Source organism: Dromiciops gliroides, chromosome 3 (assembly GCF_019393635.1).
Source record: "Dromiciops gliroides isolate mDroGli1 chromosome 3, mDroGli1.pri, whole genome shotgun sequence".
Taxonomy (NCBI): domain Eukaryota; kingdom Metazoa; phylum Chordata; class Mammalia; order Microbiotheria; family Microbiotheriidae; genus Dromiciops; species Dromiciops gliroides.
Window position 1 is genome coordinate 435,028,286 of NC_057863.1, and position 22,598 is coordinate 435,050,883.

Consider the following 22,598-nt stretch of genomic DNA (forward strand, 5'->3'; position numbering starts at 1 on the left):
TACAGTATCATAAATTCTGTGCATCAGATAAAATGCATAAAATTAAAAGTTTTTTTAAGCCAAATCTTAATTTCCATTGTGTTAGATTGTAGCATGATGGTGTTGTATTGTAGATAGTGAATCATAGATTCATTAACACCAAGCTCTAGACCAACAGTGGTTGCAGACATTCCAGTACAAAGTTTATCTAACACCTATATTTTCTCACTAAGCTGCATTACTGACTTTGCCCGCTTGGGCTTACAGCCAAACCACTTACACTACAGTTTAGGGATATAGCTGCAACATAAAACTTGAGTTTTAAAGACAAGCAATGAAAATGTGCAATAGATATATGGGGAGCTCTTTACAACAGTATAATGAACAAAACTAGTGAAGTACCTAGTGGGATGCCACAAACTTGCATGCATTGCAATTCCCATTTTTTTCTCTACTGTGTATAGCATACACATGGGCATAGTTGCCAATACAAGATCACATAAATACTTGAATTTAAGAAAGTTAAATGTGTAAATGTTGAATATTAACTGTATGTCCTTCCTAATCATTTCTGTCCTTAGTTCCTTCTACCACATTATTTCTCTAGGTCTCTCCTTTTAAAACTTCCTGCTCTGAAGGGAAATGTTCATAGTTTTCTCTGCGATTCCATAAGTTTTAAGTATCTATTTGGTCCAACAAGGGCTATGAAAGGTTACTGTCTATATGAAAGAGTTAAAACATTATTTTAAAATAATGATGAATAATTCTTAGTTTTGTGGGATTTTTTTCTCTATTCATTGTCAAGAATTTTTGGACCAACTGCAGGAAAACATTATTTTGACAAGAATTTCATCATTTATACTTCACCCATAACACAATATCTGTTTGTCTCTCTCCATCTTTGTAGCATCCTTTCCTCTAGTGGCCTTCCTCTGTTAGAGGGAAGGAAGATACAATAATTTCTATATACATTATTTGTATAATAGTCAAACTATTTGCTTGTTAGAGTCAAGAATAAAATCAATACCAAATTAATAGAAAGAATAAAAATGAAAAGTTATGATGTACAATTGAGGCAGTTCCATTTTGACCTAGTCTCTCTAGCTGTTGATACCAAGAAGTGGGATATGGGCAAAAAAATTGAAACTGCCACAGAATAATACTCTTTTTAAGGAAAGGAAATTTAACCAACAAACAATAATTTCCATGATAAAAAGACCACAGGATCCTAGAAACTATCTCAGCACATAATTGGTAGAGAGAGATGCCAGGCAAGGGCAATACTAGCTTAGAATATATATTTTGCAAAATATGACAGAAGAAAGAGTAGGAGATGATGAGAAACACGCCTCATAAAACAATGAGAAGTAATAGGAGAAAACAAATTTTCATAAAGCTTGATGATGGGAGGAAGTTGAACCCAGGCCCCCTGACTTCATAATCAGAGGAATACACAACAGGAAAAGAAGATAGGCCAGTCATATAATTAAAATAAGGGATAACTCATGGACATCCAGAGTGCCCCAAATCTAGATCTCAAATAAGCCACGTAGCATCTGGGTAGATCCTCTCTAGAATAATTGCAGAAGAACATAGACAGAAATGATACAGCATGAGAAGACATGGATAAGCTGTAATACTGGAGGAAGTAACCACACCATCTGCAGTGGCATCACTAACCTATCAAAATACTGATGTCTAATAAACAGTTGGAAACTGGTCAACATGAAACACTCATCAATTATCAGTAAGTTCAATGAAGTCATACAGTTTAGAACAAGTGTCTTGACGTCTTAAATAAGAAGAAATCTGGTTTAAAAGAGTCTAGGATATGGAATCAGAGGACCTGGGTTCAGATTGAATCCTGACTCTTTTACTTAATAGCTTGTGACCTTTGAAAAGTCATTTTATCCCCTCTGAACCTCAGTTTCCTCATTTGTAAAATGAGGGTTTGGACTAGGTTACATCTAAGCTAATGATTTTATGGTATTTTAAGGCATGCCTGTATCAGTAATTAATGACATGGTCAGTAGCTTCATCTTTGAATGTGAAGAAAAAAATGACATAATGAATACTTGAAACCCTAATTTGGATTGGGGGGAGGGGAAAAAAGGCCAGGTGGAATAAGTGAATATAGATCAAGTCAAGTCAGCAAGCATTTATTAAGCATTAACTGTTAGGCACTATGCAAAGCCCTGGGAATCCAAATACAAGAAGAAAGAAAGACAATTCCTACCATGTAGGAGCTTATATTTTGTTAGGGAAGACAACCTAACACATAAAAAGACACTGGAAAAAGGTGAAGGTGGGGGAAGATGTGGGGAGGGGGAAGTAGATGGGAGAGGTTAGGGTTGGGGAAGACATGAGGGAGAAAGTCTGAAGAGTAAGGAATGGTACCTAGAGAGAAATGAAAATATGGCTGGCCTAAGCACTTCTCTTAAAATTGAGATTCTGAGAGAATCAACAAATTGAGCAAGGGGCCACAGGGGCATAATGCATTTCCAATGTGAAGGCCAGTGGTGAATGAACTCCCAGAGTGAGAAGGCTTCTGGGGCACTGTGAAGAAAGCTCAGAGTGGAAAGAGTGGAGCCCAAAGGGTAAAGAATTTCACAGATATTAATTCATTTGCTTTTTTCACATTTCTTCAGATTTCAATTTATTGTTGATTTTCTGCTTGTCTTTAAAAAAAATAATAAACATTTTTACTTTAAGTTTTGAGTTCCAAATTTTATCCCTCCTTCCCTCCCTCTCATACCCCCTCCCTGAGGTGGTAAGCAATCAGATATAGGTTATACATTTGCAGTTATGTAAAACATTACCATATTAGTAATTTTGTATAAGAAAACTTGAGTAAAAGAAAAAAATGAAAGTGAAAAATAGCATGCTTAAGTCTGTGTTTAATCAACATCAGTTTTTTTCTTTGAGGTGGACAGTATGATTCTTCATTAGTCCTTTGAAATTGTCTTGGATCATTGTATTGCTGAGAATAGTTAAGTCATTCACAATTCTTCATCAAACAATATTGCTGTCATTGTGCACAATGTTCTCTCCATTCTGCTCATTTCATTATACATCAGTTCATACAAGTTTTTCCAGGCCTTTCTGAAATCATCCTGCTTCTCATTTCTTATAGTACAATAATATTCCATCACAATCATATATCACAGCTTGTTTAGCCATTCCCCAATTGATGGGTGTTCCTTTGATTTCCAATTCTTAGCCACCACAAAAAGAGCTGCTATAAATATTTTTGTACAAATAGGTCTTTTTATCTTACCATTTGTTCCTTACAACAACACTTGAAGTAATGACTGTTATTCTACTTTTATAGATCAGGAAACTGAGGCACAGATTAAAGTGATTTATCTAGGTACACTCAGCTATATATGTCCAAGGCAATATTCAAACTCAGGTCTTCCTGACTCTGAGTCCTGAATTCTATCCACTTTATTACCTAGCTACCTTTTAAAGTTTTTGGCAATTGATTTTTTTCTCTGATATTTTACTTATAACATTAATTTGGTTAGCAGATCTCCTTTTCATAGATAAGGCAAAGCTAAATGACACCCTAACCCCTCCAAAATGGTCCTCAATTGTGAATTATTGAGATCTGATTAATTTTTTTTCACTGATAGCATCTGTATAATAACAATAGTAGCTAATATTTATATAATGTTTCCTATGTGCTAGGCACTGTGCTAAGCATTTTATAATTATTTTCTCATTTGATCCTCACTAAAATCCTGGAAGGTAGATGCTATTATTATCCCTACTTTACAGGTGGGGAAACTGAGGCAGAAAGAAGTTAACTGACTTGCTCTTGAGTCACATTGCTAATGAGCATTAGAAGCAGAATTTGAACTCGTCTTCCTGATTCTATCTCTAGCACTCTATCCATGGAGTCACATACCTGCCTAGGTTAAGCAGAATATCTTTTTCCTAGTTTGGGGAATTAAGAGATTTGCCCATCTTCAGTCCTTTTGTACCCTTTATGGTAACATGACATTTTACACACATTATGATAAGGAGAAGGGAGGGAAGGGAGTAAACATTTATAAAGGGCCTAGTATGGATCAGGCACTGTGCTGTGGTTTTGTTTTTTTTTTTTAACAATTATCATCTCATTTGATCCTAACAACAATCCTTCTGGGTAGATGACATTATTATCCCTATTTTACAGATAAAGGAACTGAGGCAACTGGAGGATAAGCAACTTGCTCAGGGTCACACAACTAATAAGTGTCTGAGGTCAGATTTGAACTCATGTCTTCCTGACTCCAAGCCTCCATTGTACCACTTAGCCCTATGGAATAAAAGATAATGTGGAAAAGTAGACAAATCCATTAGCATGAGTGAAAAGCAATAATATTGTTAAGGTAAGGCATGCTTTACATTTAAGAGGCCTCAATAACTGTTCCAAAGCCCAGTGAACAGAAGTGATTGCCCCCAGAGCAGGCCTTCCTTACTTCCTAAGAGTGGGGCCATGACTATGAGGAACAGCCCTGGACTCCACACAGAATCTGTGTACCCAGAATATGAGTTGCATTCCATGGAATTCTGAAATTGCTTCCTTTATCCATCTTTCCAGTTTGAGGAGGTGGGGACCCACTCACTACTTTTCAGTACATTGATAGAAAGCACTGGTGTTCAGCTTGTGCTTATTAGCTGCCTTTTCATGAGTTTCCAGGGCCAAAGTGACTTTTGCACACTGTTGACTGGTCTTTAGTTTGCCTCCCTTTCTGTGTGGGATGTTGTAAGGATTAATTAGCTAGTGTGTATAAAGCATCTTCAAGCTGAAAATTGCTGCACAAGAGTGTTAAGTCTTATTAGCTTCTTAGTCATTAAAGCTGTTTGGACATTTTTTGTTGTTTTTTTAACATTCAGAAACCAGATGGTAGTGGCTGAATTGTGTTAATTTGTCCCATGCTAGAGAAATAACAGGTTAAAGTAAGTTATTCTTTTAAAATACCTATTGTACAAGAACAGATTAAAAAACCAACACTGTGAGTGTTCTTTTATTGGGAGTTCCTTGTTATCCGTTATTGCCCATCTCCTAGGTATTTGTCTGCTTTTCCTGCTAGACTCCTTTAGTAATGCTACAAATCTTGCTGCTGAATATCTGTCCAAAATGTGTCTGATTCCCACAATATTGAATTGTGGTTCTACTGAAGGATTCAGGGTAAATTCGTCTTGTAAATGAAGACCCTCTCTTTGACAAGAAGCCAAGTATAAAGGATACTGACTAGAATGAATTATCAAAGGTGTTATGTTGTCTCCATCCCTAGTGATTATTAGGAATAGGATAGATATTTATGTGTCTTGAATGGCTCAGGTGAGCTTTGCCTGGAGGCAGAAAAATATGCGATGGCTTGAGGTAATCATCTCTAGTCCTGTGACTCAGTATGACAAGTGAGCGAAATCTGTGGGGGGAAAATGTTCTTCCAACTGTGTCAGTTGTGAGGACTAGTTTTATGCATGGGTGAAGTAGGCAGAAGTCTTTCTGATATGTTTTTTAGGAAGGTTTAAAAGGCCTATTGGCCCCAAAATATATCTCCTTAGAGGTAGGGACATGCTTCTCTCACTCCCAGAGACATGCGTTTTGTCAAGAACATAGGCAAGAGGAGTTTGATGGAAATTGAGGTAGCCACATGCTGTAACTGTGTGAAAAGCAAATATGTAAGCAGAAACAATATACTGGACAGCAGTCTAGGGTCAGTTACCTTTCATTATAGTCTCAGGGTGATTATTGTGAGTAGGTGGTGCAGTGTCAGGAGCACTGGACTTTGAATCAGGAAGACTCATCATCATGAGTTCAAATCTGGTCTTAGACATTTACTAGTTGTGTGACCCTGGGCAAGTCACTTCAACCTGTTTGCCTCAGTTTCCTCATTTGTAAAATGAGCTGGAGGAAGAAATGGCAAACCACTCCAGTATCTTTGCCAAGAAAACTCCAGATGGGATCACAACTAAAACAACTCAATAAAACAAGGCTTCCAGAATCAAGTTGTCACTAGTAATAGTCATTGCTGTGTTAAGGAAACTGAGGCTCAGAGGAGCTAAACTGACTTGTCAAATGTCACAACGCTAATCTGGATGCAAGAAATATGTTTCCTGTTAATGAGTTTGTCCTAGGAGATTAAGGGGGTGGGATAGGGAGAAGGTTTTCTTGGAAGTTCTCTCTGGCCTTGTCTATCTGTGGGTTGAGAGAATGAGCAGGGACTATAATCTTAATCAGTTATAGCCACTTCTTTAATTGTGACAAAGCATCTAGGTATCACAGTAAATAGAGAAATAGGCCTAAAGTCAAGAAGGTCTGAGTTAAAACCCAGCCTTAGGCACTTACTACCTATGTGACCCTGGGCAAGTCACTTAATCTCTGTATGCTTTGGCTTTCTCAACTGTAAAATGAGAATAATACTAGCAGCTACCTCCCAGGATTTTTGGGAGGAACAATGAGACAATATTGGTCAGGTGATTATCATAGTGCTTGGCACATAGCAGATACTTAATAAATATTTAAGAAACAAATTATGATGCCTTGCCTGAGAGAAAGAAAAAGAGAGGTACTTTTTTGTAATTAACTGCACTCTCTATTTCTGTCTCTGCCCAAGCCAGCAAGGGTCCTAATTCATGAAATCCATATATTGGGTGTAAGCTTCTATTTCCTGGGGGGTGAACTAGGTTTCACAGTGGTTAGAGCACTGGCCCTGAAGTTGGGAGGATCTGAGTTCAAATCTCACCTCAGACACTTACTAGCTGTGTGACCCTGGGCAAGTCACTTAGCCCCAGTTGACTTAAATATCTAGGGCCATCTCCAGTCATCCTGATGTCTATCTTGCCACTGGATCCAGATGGCTCTGGAGAAGAGAGTGAGATTGGTGACTTTGCACAGCCCTGCCTTACTTAAATCCAATTCAGTGCAAGTCATGACATCACCTTGATGTTATGGTTTTCTTCAGGAATGAAGGATAAACAACAGCAACAACATGTCCTATTTCTGGGGTTATTCTATTTCTAGATGGCCATAAGGAAAAAGCCTGCTTTTCCCCCCTTTAGCTCTTCCTTGAAAATAACAGATGGTTTTCTTCAGTGTTTTAAAGATTTATTGCAAAAGATTATAAGGAAAACATACATGTACAAAGGTGAAGAAGGGCATAGTCAACTTTAAGGAGGTAAGACTTATATAGTTGATACTATTCCTCATACCAATGACTGGGGGACAAATTCTGCCCGTCTTAGCCTCCTCTTCTCTCTGACATGACTCCCCTGTTCCAGGTCTTGCCATTTATAGGAATTCAGCTCTGTTTTTCTTTTTGTGGATTTGGCTAATAAAGCTGTGGTAATCTCAGCCTTCATGAATCTGCTATTCATTTCCTTGTGGACTTGGGACTCTAGGTCCTAAATAAAGTATAGTACTTTCCTTTTATAGTTCCCCAGATTGGGGAAATCTGTCTTACGGAACACATCATCCTAGACCCTTTGAATATATCCTTGGGACAAATTTCCTCTTATAACTCCTCCCTTACTGCTACTCACCATCACCCTTCTCCAACTTCCAGGAAAAAAAAGACATCTTTTATGTTATCACTTTTCATGTTTCCATGTCTTACATTAAAAAAAAAATCTGTTGGGGCAGCTAGGTGGCACAGTGGATAAAGCACCAGCCCTGGATTCAGGAGTACCTGAGTTCAAATCCGGACTCAGACACTTGACACTTACTAGCTGTGTGACCCTGGGCAAGTCACTTAACCCCCATTGCCCCGCAAAAAAAAAAAAGTCTGTCTTAGGTTTTGACTCTTCAAATTTCAGCTTTTTAGGGATAAGTTTCTATTCTGCAGTGACCTGAAGGAATCTTTGCCATTGATTCAGGACTGCTTTTTTTTTTTTTTTTACAGTGTTCTGTATTTCTAGATATAGTTAATCTACTGCACCAGCCAAATCTCAATGTTTTTCTCCCTGTGACTGTGGCTCTAAAACACCCACAAGTAGCCACCATCACTGAATCTGCCTCACTTTTATTTTCTTCCTTTGGCTATAATAACACACTGTAGACCACAAAGTACTTTCCCAAGGTGTTAGAAAGAGTTTTGGCACCCACAAAATGTTCAGAGAGCTAGAAAAAAATTCCCAGTATATTGAGTAAATCTTCTATAAGGATTTATGGGAGTCTGTGGACAAAAATCTCATGGAATAAGGAAGCATGGATGGGTTGTCATCCCAACACCATTAGCAGGAGTACCCATGCATATGAGGTCATGGATCCATTGAAATATAATTAAAAAAGTTCTTTGCAATGGTTAATAGGAAGGCACACCATTTTATTAAGGTATCCTAAGTAGTTAATATTTCCTTAGGTTCACCTAATCTACCATGACTCTCCCTAAAACTCCAGAGCATTCTATTCCACTTGAAACCAAAAGAGTTATCATCTTTACCCCTAGAACATACCTTACCCATTTGAGATTGGCCTAGTAAGGCTTTTTAAACAAAATCCATTTGTGAAGGATGTGATCTTGTATTCTCAGCCCTTGAGAGAAAGCTACACCTCAGGATATACACTCAGGTATCTTAATTAGCTAAGCTTGAAACTACATTTATAATGTGTGTGTGTTTCTTTGTGACCATGCATTTTTGTTTGTAATTATGTACAAAAACATGTAGTTTGTGAGATTTGCACCTTGAAGGGGATGGATCTGGAGACAGTTCTAGGTCAGAACCAAAATAATGAACCATGAGAGAGACAGTAAAATTATCTTCCCATCACATACAACATATAAATAATGCTTGTAACCATATCTGAGCATAAGAGTGAGAGAAATACAGGGGCAGCTAGGTGGTGCAGTGGATAGAGCACCGGCCCTGGAGTCAGGAGTACCTGAGTTCAAATCCGGCCTCAGACACTTAACACTTACTAGCTGTGTGACCCTGGGCAAGTCACTTAACCCCAATTGCCTCACTAAAAAAAAGAGAGGAATACAGTAAAATCCTGAAAGGAAGTTCAGATAATGAAATGGCACCCTTTGGACCCCCTAAAGGATACCCTGAGTCTTGCCTACACTTTATTTTTTTTTTCAGTGAGGCAATTGGGGTTAAGTGACTTGTCCCGGGTCACACGGCTAGTAAGTGTTAAGTGTCTGAGGCCGGATTTGAACTCAGGTACTCCTGACTCCAGGGCCGGTGCTCTATCCACTGCGCCACCTAGCTGCCCCTTGCCTACACTTTATTAACATTCTAGACTTCCAAACCATCACCTTCTTCCCTTCCCCCATCCAAGTAAATCAGTCTAAAAAATCTACCATTACTGGTTGCCAACTTCTTCATTGGTAACTCAATGTACCCCTGGTGTGAGGGTTATGCCTTTGTCTTTGCAGTATGGAAACTTGCTGGTTTCTTTCTGTTTGATATGACCCCTGTCCATAGTACTGACTGCTTATCAGACCAAAAATTGTACAGCCAATATCACCATCCCTTGCTCAAAATACCTCTATGGCTCCTTACTGCTTGTGGACTCAAATTCAAATTCCTAGTATAGCATTTAGGCTAATCTACCTATTCAACCTTATTTCATATTCACCGCCTTTCTTGTACCATATGTTTCAGCTTAACTGAGCTGTTATAATGAAGAATGAAATGCTTTCATGCAGAGAGAACTGAAACTAACTTCTCTGCAAAACTGAAAGGGGCTGATTCAGATAAGATCTCTATTTTTTGGCTCAAATTCTTCATAGTGAATCACTAATTACTTTGCTGTCTCTATGAACTTGGTCAGGTTGGCCACAAGTTCTAAAATAACCACTCAACAATAATTTATTAAGCACCTATTAATTATCAGATTAACTCTGCTTGATGCTGGAAATAGAAACCCCCCAACATTAAATACTCTTTACTCTCTAGGAGCTTCACCTTTGCTTTTTGAGATCTCTTTCCTCAGGGTTCACCTCAAGTGCCACCTCCTCCATCAAGCTTTTTTGGGTTCCTTCCTATTTTTACCCTCAATGGAAAAAGAATTTCTCCCTTCTCAGATTTATCCCATAGCATTTTGACTGACTCTCTCTTGTCCATATCACATTCTGTCTTGTAATAGACTTTTTTAATACATGTTTTACCTTCTCCTCTCTTTCTGTAAATTGGTAAATTCTTTCAGGATGGGACAGTGACTTTGTCATTTTCATCTCTATATCCTCACTTCCAGGAACAGCCCCTTATACATAGTGGGTCACTGAATAAGTGTTTGTCAAATTGAATTGAATCCAATTAAGAGTAGTGATAGTGTCTTTGACAACATTGTATGTTCAATACTGGCAGTTCAGTGTTGGCTCGGTACCCATTGAATATGTATTGAATTGAACATTCTAAAGTTTGGTAAGTAGGATGTCAAACTGCCATTCACTTTTTTTTTGAAGACTCTTTAAAAAGCACTAATTTCAGCAGTGACAGTTCTTTTGTCTTTTGAATGTTGCATAATTCCTTTAAGTTAATACCTCTTTGTCCTCCATGCCCACAGAGAAATTAAAGCAGCTAGGTTTACATTGTGGAATGGTAGATTTATTATTCATAAAGAAGAACTTGTAGAACTTACATTGGTTAGACATTACAATAGGTAAAAAAAGTTGTGAAATCTTTTTCTTAGAGTTGTTTTCAAATAAATAGCCACTCATCCATTGTTAGGTTGGTCTACAGAGGGCAGTAGGATGGATTAAGAGAGCCAATAAAGTAAATGTAGTTGTTACTTCTAAAGTATTAAAGATCTCTTCGGATATTAATCGTTCACTTAAATTAACACATTTCATGATACTTGTAAGATGCCTTTTAGTTTTGAAATGTAATAGTATTATTTCTTTCTTTTTTTTTTTGTTTTTTGGTAAGGCAGTTGGGGTTAAGTGACTTGCCCAGGGTCACACAGCTAGTAAGGAAGTGTTAAGTGTCTGAGGTCAGATTTGAACTCAGGTCCTCCTGAATCCAGGGCTGGTGCTCTATCCACTGCACCATCTAGCTGCCCCTGAAATGTAGTAGTATTCTAAATAGGCAGTAGAGTAGAGTAGAAAGAGGGCTGCACTTAGAGTCAGAAGACCTGGGTTCCAATTTGGCCTCTGCCACTACTAACCAAGTGAATGTGAACAATGTGGATCCACTCACTAGGTTTCTGGACCAGTTTATTGCAACTCTTTTGGAATCTTAGAGATTTTTACAGAAGAAAAGCAGCCAAAATTCTAAAAAGTAATGGGCCTTTTTTATCACAGGATCATTTTCTAAATTGATGCATTAGTCATGTTGTGAAAGAAGAATCAATCTGCATTCACAATCCACAGCTCTTGTTTCTGGAGATGGAGAATATTTTCCATCATGAGTCCTTTGGAGTTGTCTTGGATCATTGTATTGCTGAGAAGAGTTAAGTCTATCATGGTTGATCATCACACAATGTGCTGTTACTGTGTACAATGTTCTCCTGGTTTTTCTCACTTCACTCAATATCAGTCCACTTAAGTCTTTCCAGTTTTTTTCTGAAATCAGCCTGCTCATAATTTCTTACAGCACAATAGTATTCCGTTACATTCATATACCACAACTTGTTCAGCCATTCCCCAATTGATGGGAATTCCCTCAATTTCCAATGCTTTGCCACCACAAAGAGAACTACTATAAATATTTCTGTACATGTGGGTCCTTTTCCCTTTTTTATGGTATCTTTGGGATACAGACCTAGTAATGGTATTATTGGGTCAAAGGGTATGCACAGTCCCATAGCCCTTTGGGAAGAATTCCAAATTGCTCTCTAGAATGGCTGGATCAGTTCACAATTCCACCAACAATGCATTACTGTTCCAGTTTTCCATGGGATCATTTTAACTGACAAATGGAAAGTACTTAACTTGAGACCCCTCTTGGTAAGAGGGAATTTAGGAGTATACCTCTAGGTCATATTATAATACAATCAGCTCTCTAGTGGGGCAGGACATAACTGATGCGGCCATGTTTTTGAGTGAGATGCTTTGAAGGCCATGACAGGAGAAATGGGGGTCTATGATCATGGTAAAGGTGCCTTCTTACTATGATTTTGGCAGTATATTAGTCACTCATTATATCAGATGATAATGTGTTTAAGGCTAGGCAGAATCACAATGGACTTAAACTTTTCCCGTGGAAGATGCCATGTTTTATATCAACTCTTCTTAACCTTATTATGTTAGTGACATGTTTCAAATAGAGAATGGTTTTCCACATGGACATCAAATTCTCTAGAACTTTGTCTGCTTGGATTTATTTTATGTATTTGCATGCATAAATAAGCCATGAGTGTAGGAATGCATCAGAAGCTTTGCTATAATCAATCAAGCCAGTAAAAATGCTATGGCACTTTGGAGACACTTGGTCAGTAATCACTGAAATTATAACAAAGTTGCTTTTGGATTTGGGGAGTATACCCCTTTTTACTCCTTATATGATATGCTGATGTTTTGTGTTTATAGATTTGTTGAGTCATACAAGATGTGAATGCTTTGTGTAAAGAACACAAATTGACTTGTATTTGGAAGTGTCACTAGTGTTCTCATCTTTTAGTAATAAAGATGTTCTGCCTTCTGTTAAGAAAGATGGAATCAGGCTGGTGAAGTGCTTTCATAGTAATTAATTACTCACCATGAAGCATTTGAACTAATAAATATTGATTTTATTCAGACCAGCCCCTTTCCAGTTTTGAAGGAAATCTAGTGTTGCAGTCATCTTGATGAGTTTTGTTGTTGTTCACCATATTAACAATATGGTCTGTCTGACCAAACTTGTATTTCTATTGTGTTTAATTATTGAAGCATAATGATGATGGTGGTGGTGGTGGTGGTGATCAATAAAGACTAATAATGATGGCCATCTTCATAATTATTGATGTATTATTCTTCTCATCTTTTTATGGGGGTCAGATTAGGATGGTCCTGGCATAAGTGCTGTGCTGCTATGATTCCTTTCTACTCCATGTTCTACAGACTATTACATAAGTAGTTAAAATGACTTGATTTCATAGTTGAATAAATAATTGTATAAGGATTTCTCAAAATAATAAAAGGCCTAATCTTTTTCTCAGTGTAGCTTTATGTCAGTTCAGTAAACTTGCCCTCTGGAGAATTCTTAGTAAAACTCTAGAAGCAGATGTGACAACATGGATAATATGGCAGCTAGATGGCAATGGGTAGAGGGCTGGCTCTGTACTCAGGAAGACCCGGGGTCAAATCTAGTCTTAGACACTTACTGGTGACTCTGGGCAAGTCACTTAACTTCTGTCTGCTTCAGTTTCTTCAACTATAAAATGGGAATCAAGGGGCAGCTAGGTGGCGCAGTGGATAAAGCACCGGCCCTGGATTCAGGAGTACCAGAGTTCAAATCCGGCCTCAGACACTTAACACTTACTAGCTGTGTGACCCTGGGCAAGTCACTTAACCCCAATTGCCTCATAAAAAAAATTTTTTTAAAAAATGGGAATCAAAATGATAGCTATCTCACAGAGGTGTTGAGAGGATTGAGTTAGAAAATACCCGTGAAGTACTTAGCACAGTGCCTGGCATGTAGTCAGATTTAAATGCTTGTTCCCTCCTCTCCTGAAGCAAATTACCCTTCCCTGGCCACCACTGCTCTCTATGTGTTTTCTACTCATATTATATCATAGACTCCTTATGTATAGGTACTGTCTTCTCTTTTAATTTTGAATTCTAGTTCTTAGTACTTTGCATACACTAAGCACTTCATAAATGCGTTTACATTTGTTCATTCATTGAGTTGCACCTTGGGATGTTTTGGTACATCCTTTTTGCTTTCCAACCAATAGATTGCTTTCTTGTGTTTAGAGGGTTTTTTGGAATGATACAATTTGTGAGTATTTTGCATAAAGTACATAAATGTAATTGTTGCATTGTTTGAAGGTAACACTGGTTTCTCATCCTTTTGGAATACATGTGAAATCTTCTGTTAAGAAAGGTGGGATTAGGTTTATTTCTGAGAGGGAGCTAGTAAAGTATCTTAATAGTAATTAATGCTCCAATGTAAACTATTTGAGTCATTTTGTCTCTTATCTGGATCTGCTACTATGTAGTTTTGCAGAGGCTAGAATTTGTCACCTTCCATGATAAAACTGATATATTTTTTCATGCATTATAATAATGCTGTATAATCATTCTCTTTCTTTATTCAACTTATGTTTTTGTTGTATTTGACTTCTCATGATCATATAGAAGACCAGAGATTTTCATCATCCTTTTTTTTTTGTTTTTTTTGGTGGTTTGTGTGTGTGTGTGTGTGTGTGTGTGTGTGTGTGTGTGTGTGTGTGTGGCAATTGGGGTTAAGTGACTTGCCCAGGGTCACACAGCTGGTAAGTGTTAAGTGTCTGAGGCTGGATCTGAACTCAGGTACTCCTGACTCCAGGGCCGGTGCTCTATCCACTGTGCCACCTAGCTGCCCCTCATCATCCTTCTTAATTGACAGTTCTGTATTGCCATTGATTTCTTTACTGATCATCAATCTAGTAAATTTTTGATCAATAACAAATTGTTTTGTTCTTTGTTCTCTTTTGAGTCCTTGAATTTTTTAAAACATTTTTTCTTACTTTCAGTTGTTAAGGGAATCTAGAATTACCAGGATACTTTTGATTTCCTGATCCCTTTTTGTACATTTCTTTTTTCTTGCTTTTGACTGTGTGACAGTGTTTTCATGTTTTCTGTTGCACATACCAGTTATTTGTGTAATGTTCCAATGACTCTCTCAAGGTCTCCAGTAACTCTCTCTAGATGTTTCTGCCATGATGGTATTTGACACCTGCCCTGGAGGGTATCCTTGATAGGTTCATCATTCTTTTTATGACTCATAACCTTGGTCATTGATACAACATATACTGGCTATGTGTACATCCTAAACTGTTTTTATACAATAGAATAATATGTTCATTCAGGATAGTCATAGTACATTCTAGCTTTTAAAAGTTACTCTAAAATGGTATATTTATTATGCTTTTTGTATTGAGGCTGTCAAACTTTTAGCATTCTACTCTAGGTATAGCCATCTCCTTTACCAAATCATTAGAAATTTACTTGCTGTTCTTTCTTTCCTTTTTCATTACTAAGTCTAATTCCTAGAGTTTTCATTAAGTCAATATTTTCAATGGCCTGAAAGTCTTTAACTTTTCTCTTTTCAGGTTTTAGTAGTTACTCAATTTTATCTCTTTTTAAATCTAATCTACACTTAGATATTTAGTTTTTTTTTTTAATGATTGCCCTGTACTCCCCAGGAGCACACTGCTGTATTACTTTGAGCTGAGGGTACTATTGAAAAAAAGCAGCATTAAACGCCTGTCTGTAGCTAGTAAGATGTTTTTGATTTTGTTCTGAAATTGCACTGGGAAGGAAGAAAGGGAGGGAGGGAAAGAAGGAGAGAAGGAGGAAGGAAGGAAGGGAAGAGAGGAGGAAGGGAGAAAGAGAGGAAAAGAGGGAGGAAGGGAAGAAGGAAAGAAAGAAAAATAAGAAAGGGAATTTATGTATGCTTATTTTAAGTAATGCAATGGGGATACAAACAGAAAAATGCCTTCCCTCAAGGAGCTCACATTCTAATGGGGAGACAACACATATAGGAGAGGTAGGGTAGATGGTAAGGCCTAGTGATCTAAATTCAGTTTGGCTTGAATGTAGAGAAGATATAAGGGTGATGTGCAAAAGCTTCTTTTTTTGGAGTAATAAAATAATGTCACCATTAATATAGCACCTAAATATTTGTAAAACATTTTACATATATTATTTCATTATATCCTCACAATAACCCTGTGAAGTAGGTAGCACTATTATATCCATTTTACATATTAGGAAAGTAATACTGAGAGAAGCTAAGTGACTTACCCAGGATCTCATAGCTGATAAATGACTGAGGAAGGATTCAAATTCCTAACTATAAATCCAGGGTGCTATCCAGTACACCACTGTATAGGGTCATTTTAATCGACAGAACCATATTCATTTCTGGTATTGAACCATTTAACAATACCAAGAAATTTGGTGAATTTTCTTTTTTTGGACTTAAGTACTATTGGCAGCGAATAAGAGAGGTATAGATGGCAGAAGCAATTGCCAAGCCTAAGCTACACTGGAGTTACTCCCCTGTACAGTGGTGGAGGATAAGCTGGAAGCCAGTGGCTTAGGGGACACTGCATATTTCCAGGGCTTTGGGACACAGGGTCTTGGTTTGCTTCCATTGGTATCTAACAGAAGGTGGTCCTGAGGTACTTTGCATTAAGTACCCTAGGATAGAGTTTTATCTTGTTTTTCCAGTGCTATTTTGTTCTATTTTCTTCTCCCTATTTCTTTTTGTTTGTTTGTTTGTTTTGGGGTTTTTTTTTGTTGATTTTTGCAGGGCAATGAGGGTTAAGTGACTTGCTCAGAGTCACATAGCTAGTAAGTGTCAAGTGTCTGAGGGTGGATTTGAACTCAGGTACTCCTGAATCCAGGGCTGGTGCTTTATCCACTGCACCACATAGCTGCCCCCTTCTCCCTATTTCTTTCTTTTTTTTTTTGTGAATCAATTGGGGTTAAGTGACTTGCCTAGGGTCACACAGCTAGTAAGTGTTAAGTGTCTGAGGCTGGAATTGAACTCAGGTCTTCCTGACTCCAGGGCCAGTGCTCTATCCACTGTGCCACCTAGCTGCCTCTTTCTCCCTATTTCTAATAGGTATTCTAAGTCTTTGTGACAAGAATGAATGAATGAATCAATCAATCAATAAGCATTTATTAAGTGAATGCTATAGACTAGGTGGTATACTGGGCATCAAGAATACAAAGACAAAAATGAAATAGTCCTTTCTCTCACATAGCATACACTCTATCTGAGGAGACAACATTAGCTCATGTAAATATACACAAAATCTACACAAAATAAGTAAAAGGTAATTTTGTTAGAGAGGCATGAACAGCTCAGAAGAGACCAGAATGAGATTGGAGCTTGGTACAGAAACTAAATAATAACTTCCCAATTCTCTTGAAGAAAATTCCCTAACTTAGCTGAGAAGTCTCCAAATCCTCCTTCTCCCTCCTCCCCACATTTTGGGGGAAGAGGTAGCTAAAAACTGTAGTATACTAATTTATGAGGACCCATAGCATCTTTTTCTCTCTTTTTCTCTTTTCCTTTTATCTTTCCTTTCTTGTAGAGAGATCCTGAGAGAAAAACAAGTTGAGGGGATGGGGAAAGTGAATGGTATTTGCTGTTAATTTTATCCTCAGGGCAGAAGTATATAATATTGCATATGTTCAATCATGTGGCCCAAAAGGGAAATTGTTGACTATTCATGGACTATTGTGACTTCTTTATGAGTTTCCCACATTTTCAATGGGACAAATAAATGCATTTGTTATCTTGAGTAAACACTCAAGGAATCTGTTTAGGATTCTGTGGAGACATTTTTACCTACATATGTGGAGATCAGGGTACAATATATATTTCAATATTTCCTAGAAGAAACTATAAACCAAAAAGAAACTAATATTTTGTGTAAGTCTAGCAACAAGGGTGCTAGGGACATAAGTCACAGTTGTAAATGTCTTCAACTCAGAGAAAAAAGACAACTTTTTTCAAAATAATCAAGAAAATTATTTTATCCATAGAAGTTTTTTTCCCTATTAAAGTATTATAGCCTATAACTATACATATTAGACATGTTATTAAAAAAGAAGCTATAATCCTGGATCCTAGAGCCACCAGCCTCTGATAAGAGGGAGGGGTCCTTGGTGCTTCCAAGGTGTGACTGACTACTTAGTAGCCAGCAACTGGGCAAGCAGCTGGATTCCTTAGACCAAGAGAGGACCAAAATGTCAGAGATGGACTAAAAGAGATCTTTCCAAGCCTTGCTTGGGCATGCAGGGGAATGAAGCCTGTTTTTGAAAGGCCCCTCACAGCTTGGGCCATCTCTGGTTTTAGGATCCTCAGGAGTGGAAGGGACAAAAAAAAAGAAGCTATATGAACAACAATGGGCATGTTAAAAATAATAATAAACCTCTAGCTAATGATGAATAATAATAAATCTCTAACTTCTGTCTGTCCCAGGTTATGCAGATGTATCTCCCATTTTGTGGGATTGCCATAGCTAATGCTCAACTATTTGCTGCTTCAAGGAAAGAGTATGACAGAAGCAGGGTAAGTAGAAAACAGATCTACTGGAGAGTCTCATATCTCTCTTTCCTTCAAATTCTTATGAGTAATTTCATTTTAAAAAAATAGCAGATGATCCTTGGATGGGCCAAGAATATTTTATTTCAAAATAATTTATTATAATCCTTCAAGTATGTGGTGGATGATACCCTTCAGGCTTAAATAGAGATGGATACAAATAAATGGCTTTGATATTGCTTCCGGATGGTGTTGATTTCATGGTTTCATTTCATAAGGAAAATTAATTTGAAATCTATGTTGTAAAACAGGCTTTGGGTTTATAATGGTAATATAACTTGGAAATTTCATAGTACCTTCAAAGAACTCTAGGTGCTTGACCAATATGATCTAACTAGACCTCAAAGATTTTTCTTTTTATTCTTTTTTTTTTTTTTGCTGGGGCAATACTGTTAAATTTCACAAAAAATTTGCAAGTGCATAAATTGGGACAAATTTTTAAAAATTTTAATTTTAGACCATTCTGGGAGTGATCAAATAGAAGTTAGATTAACTTTTGAAAGAATGTGATGTATTAGGGATAGATTTAGAGTCAGAATGTTGGATTCCAAGCCCTGCCTTGTGTTTTATCTTGTGAACCTGGGCATGTCACTTCTCTGGGTCTCAATTTATTCATTTGTTAAAAACAAAAGACAGTTGGACAGGATGTTTTTTCAAGTTCCTTCTAGCTCTAAATCAATGCTGCTATGAATTGTTTTAACTAATTTGATTAATCAGGTCTGTCAAACAGTTTATCATTTTTGTCCAAGAATCAGTTGGCAGATATTTTCATTGAATTAATTATCTATTTGACAGAATTGAAAGAACTGATTGATTATTTTGTCATGTGTGGGGACATATTTTCATAGGAACACAGGCTTTCCAATATCCTCCTTCCATTCTGTGGTTACTCTGAGTTGTTAATTTGAAATTTGTTATCACTTAGTTAAGTTACAATTTGTACTTTGAAACACCAAATAGCCATAATGGGATTTGCAAGTGAAAAATCTAAGCCAGGTCCAATTTTTCTCTAGAACAAGCTTCTTACAGGTCTCAAAGGCTATTTCTTTACAGTTGCAACAATGTGGGAAGCTGAATGGTTGTTGTATAAAACTGATTAATGCAGAAAACCAAACTGGATTATTAAAGAGAACAAATGATTTTCAAAAATAAAAGGAATTTTTAAAATCTTGATTATCTGGCTATTTATTTTAATCATCCATTTTCCTTTGCATAGCCACAGCAACAGGGACAAGATAATTTTTTGCTATTACTTTAGCACTTCTAGAATCCGTGGTTCCTCCCTCCATCGTCTTACTCATGATAATAGCCATAATTAGAAGTCACCTTTTAGGGAGCTCTTTACAGCTTACAAATGAGTACCCCATGACAACCCTGTAACATAGAGAGTACAAATATTACTGTTTTCCTTTGATAAATAAGGAAACTGAAGCTCAGAGGTCAAGTGACTTGCCCAAAGTCATTCACCTCTTATATATTAATTGATTTTAGGTTCTTTGATTCCAAATATGGTATTTTAACACTACACCACTCTTTGCAAGTTGCTATGTTTTAAAAAAAAGATGGGGGCAAACCTTCTGAGCATGAATCTCTATGAAGGTAGCCAGACAGGTCCCTGGATGGCAGACCTACAGATTATCACAAGGACTTTATTCAAAGTACTTATAGCTTGGAAAAGCATAGCCTTTGAGAACTCAAGACATCAGAGTAGGGCTTTGAGCAAATCTTTTTGTTATATTTAAATATATCATCGGTCATTGACTATTTCATATATATAACACCAATGAGCTTCATTTCCATGAGATTCAAATGTGAAAAGTACACAGATGGGCTACATTTAACATATCTTACAATTCATGGATAAGTGGTGAAGTTCAGTTTGGAATGTTAGGATGCTAAATGCTTTGGAACAGACCTATTTCTTCAGTTTTGCAGTGCAGAACTCTGTGTAGCTATCAACTTCTTACAATGACTCTGTGTGGGAAATGCTGCCCAGGATTTCTGGTTCTTGCTTAATTATCCTTTCAACTAGACTGGTCTCTTGAATGCATTGGCCCATCTCATTAAAACTCTTTCCAATCTAAATAGGCTTAGAGAAGTTTCCAAGTGTTTAACATTTCAAAACAACTCAAACATTCTTTCAAAACAAATCATTCATTTTAATTGGAAATACACTTTTGTTGCTATGACCAAGGAGGAGTTAGTAATTTTTGAATGTCAATGCAGAAATGCTGTGGTATACACAGCATATATTTGTTTAGACCATCTGATTTGGAAAACTCATTAAACACTTTTGTTATAAGTCAAGTTCAGGGCTGAACATCATATCAAAACATAAAAAAACAAACATCCTTTTGCCAAACCCTTAAATATTGTCATGGATGGCCCATATTTGTTATCTTAATCTGCTTTAAAAAATCTGATGTATATGGGATGAAATTCTCTGATCAAATCTCTGAACGATATTACTTCATATTGATATCTGCCACTAAAAGCTCCAGTGGGGTTATTATTTTAATGTAAAGGAATCAAGAAAGTCCTATTGGACAAAAGGTTGCAACATAATCTTTAGTTTTAAGTTTGGAAATATGAGCTCCCTTTGTAATAAATGTAATAAATAAATTGGTGTTTTCACCAATTTCTTTCTATTCTTGTGGATCCATATTTCCTAAATTAAACACCACCATTGACTGTACATTTTAGGGATCAGAGTGATATGGAACAGTACATGTTCTTTTTTATGAGTTGAATATAATTTATATTTAATTCAACATATATATATATGTACACACATACACATATGAGTATACATATGTATACTTTTTTAGGTGCAAGAGTTATACAAATATGAAAAATTATTCAGTCTCCTACAACCAAGTATCTTATAATCTAGTAAGGGGGATAAATTATGTTTGTGAATTACTAAAATATGGGGAAGAATGTGATAAGTATGTAGGGGAAGCCAAACCATTAACTATGATAAGCAAAAAGTTTGATATCCTAACTCTGTAGAAGCTGTCTCCCCATGCCTGCACTGCACATTCTTCTTATTTTTGTCTCTTAGCTTCCTTCTTTCAAGGTTCAACTCAGGTATATCTTCTTTGAGACGTCTCCTTCCATACTGCATATTAATCCTAGTCTCCACATGTCCATAACACCATCCCTTTTAAATGTTCTCTCCACCCTCAAATTATCTGTACTGTTTGCTTGTTTGTTTTGTATTCCCCAAGAGAGAATAAACTTCCTGAAAAGAGGAACTGTTTTTCATTTTTGTTGTTGTATTCCCAGTGTCTAGTATGGCACCTTGCATATTATAGGCAACTAATTATTGCATGTTGAATGTCCTTTTCAGTTCATGGTGCTAGAAAGGTGTTAAAGAAAATTAGGCTCTTGATTTTGAACAAGAGGACAATACTTATTGCCAAAGGGAAAGAAATGACCTATTTCTTGTACTAATATTTCTTCTTAATATGTCAATATCTTTTATGACCTGTTTAATCAGTGTGATTAGATAGGAATTATGAGTCTATTATTGATAAAATGGTGGCTTTGTCTTTTAGTTGATTTATGAAATATTATTTTGGGAGAGAGAATTCCTAGGCTGAAGATCACATGATTTCTGCTGCACAGAATGCTGCTGTCACCACTTTTTGCCTTGTTCTACCAAAGGGTAATTTACCTAACAAAATATCAGAAATATATGAGGAACTAGGAAAGATTTTAGGGAGTTGGGAGAAGCCATTATATTCTTTTAGCAAGAGAACTCCATGTTCTAAAGCATTCTACTTCAGAAATTATGTTCTTATATGAAATGTTATTTTAAATACTCAGAATTTCCTTCCAGTATAGTATTTTGTCAGTCCTACATCCACCAAACTAAATTTCTTTCATCTTCTATAGGCTCTGCTTGAAGTGGTTAATGATCTCTTTGAAGAACAAACTGACCTGGAGAAAATTGTTAAGAAAATCATGCACCGGGCCCAGACACTGTTAAAATGTGAACGTTGTTCAGTTTTGCTCCTAGAGGACATTGAATCACCAGTAAGTGGCCTTCCAGATTCCATATAGGTTTGAGCAGGTATATTAATGGGACAAAGCTTGGGCTATTTGCAATTGAGCTCGTGTACCTGAGCCTTGAATCACTCTCTTCCTAATGATAGTATATTTGAGAAAATGCAGTCTTAACTACTGGACAGTCCATAATGCAAAAACTAGTGAAGTAACTTTGCTCACAAAGTAAACTTTTTCCCTCTGTAAAACTTTAGTTTAGTCAAAATTATGCCATCTCCTTGGGGATTTAAAAGGCTTACCCCTTGAGGTATCTATCTGGGGAACTGGCGTTTTCCTCAAGCTCTGGGATTGTGGTCCAGGAAGATGACTACATAGGGGTATTTTGACAAGGGTGAAGGGAAGGTGGGGAGGGGGGAATAAAAGGA

The 22,598-nt window shown here is 36.9% G+C and overlaps 1 protein-coding gene across 1 annotated transcript in view; it reads left to right on the plus strand.

The window, feature by feature from the left end:
• The window catches only part of PDE11A (phosphodiesterase 11A), a 487,311-nt gene that overhangs the window by 163,655 nt on the left and 301,058 nt on the right, over positions 1-22,598 (plus strand). Inside the window, exons 3-4 of the mRNA XM_043996785.1 lie at positions 18,040-18,129; positions 22,063-22,203. Of these exons, the coding sequence (XP_043852720.1) occupies positions 18,040-18,129; positions 22,063-22,203 (231 nt within the window). The remainder of the gene's footprint in view (positions 1-18,039; positions 18,130-22,062; positions 22,204-22,598) is intronic.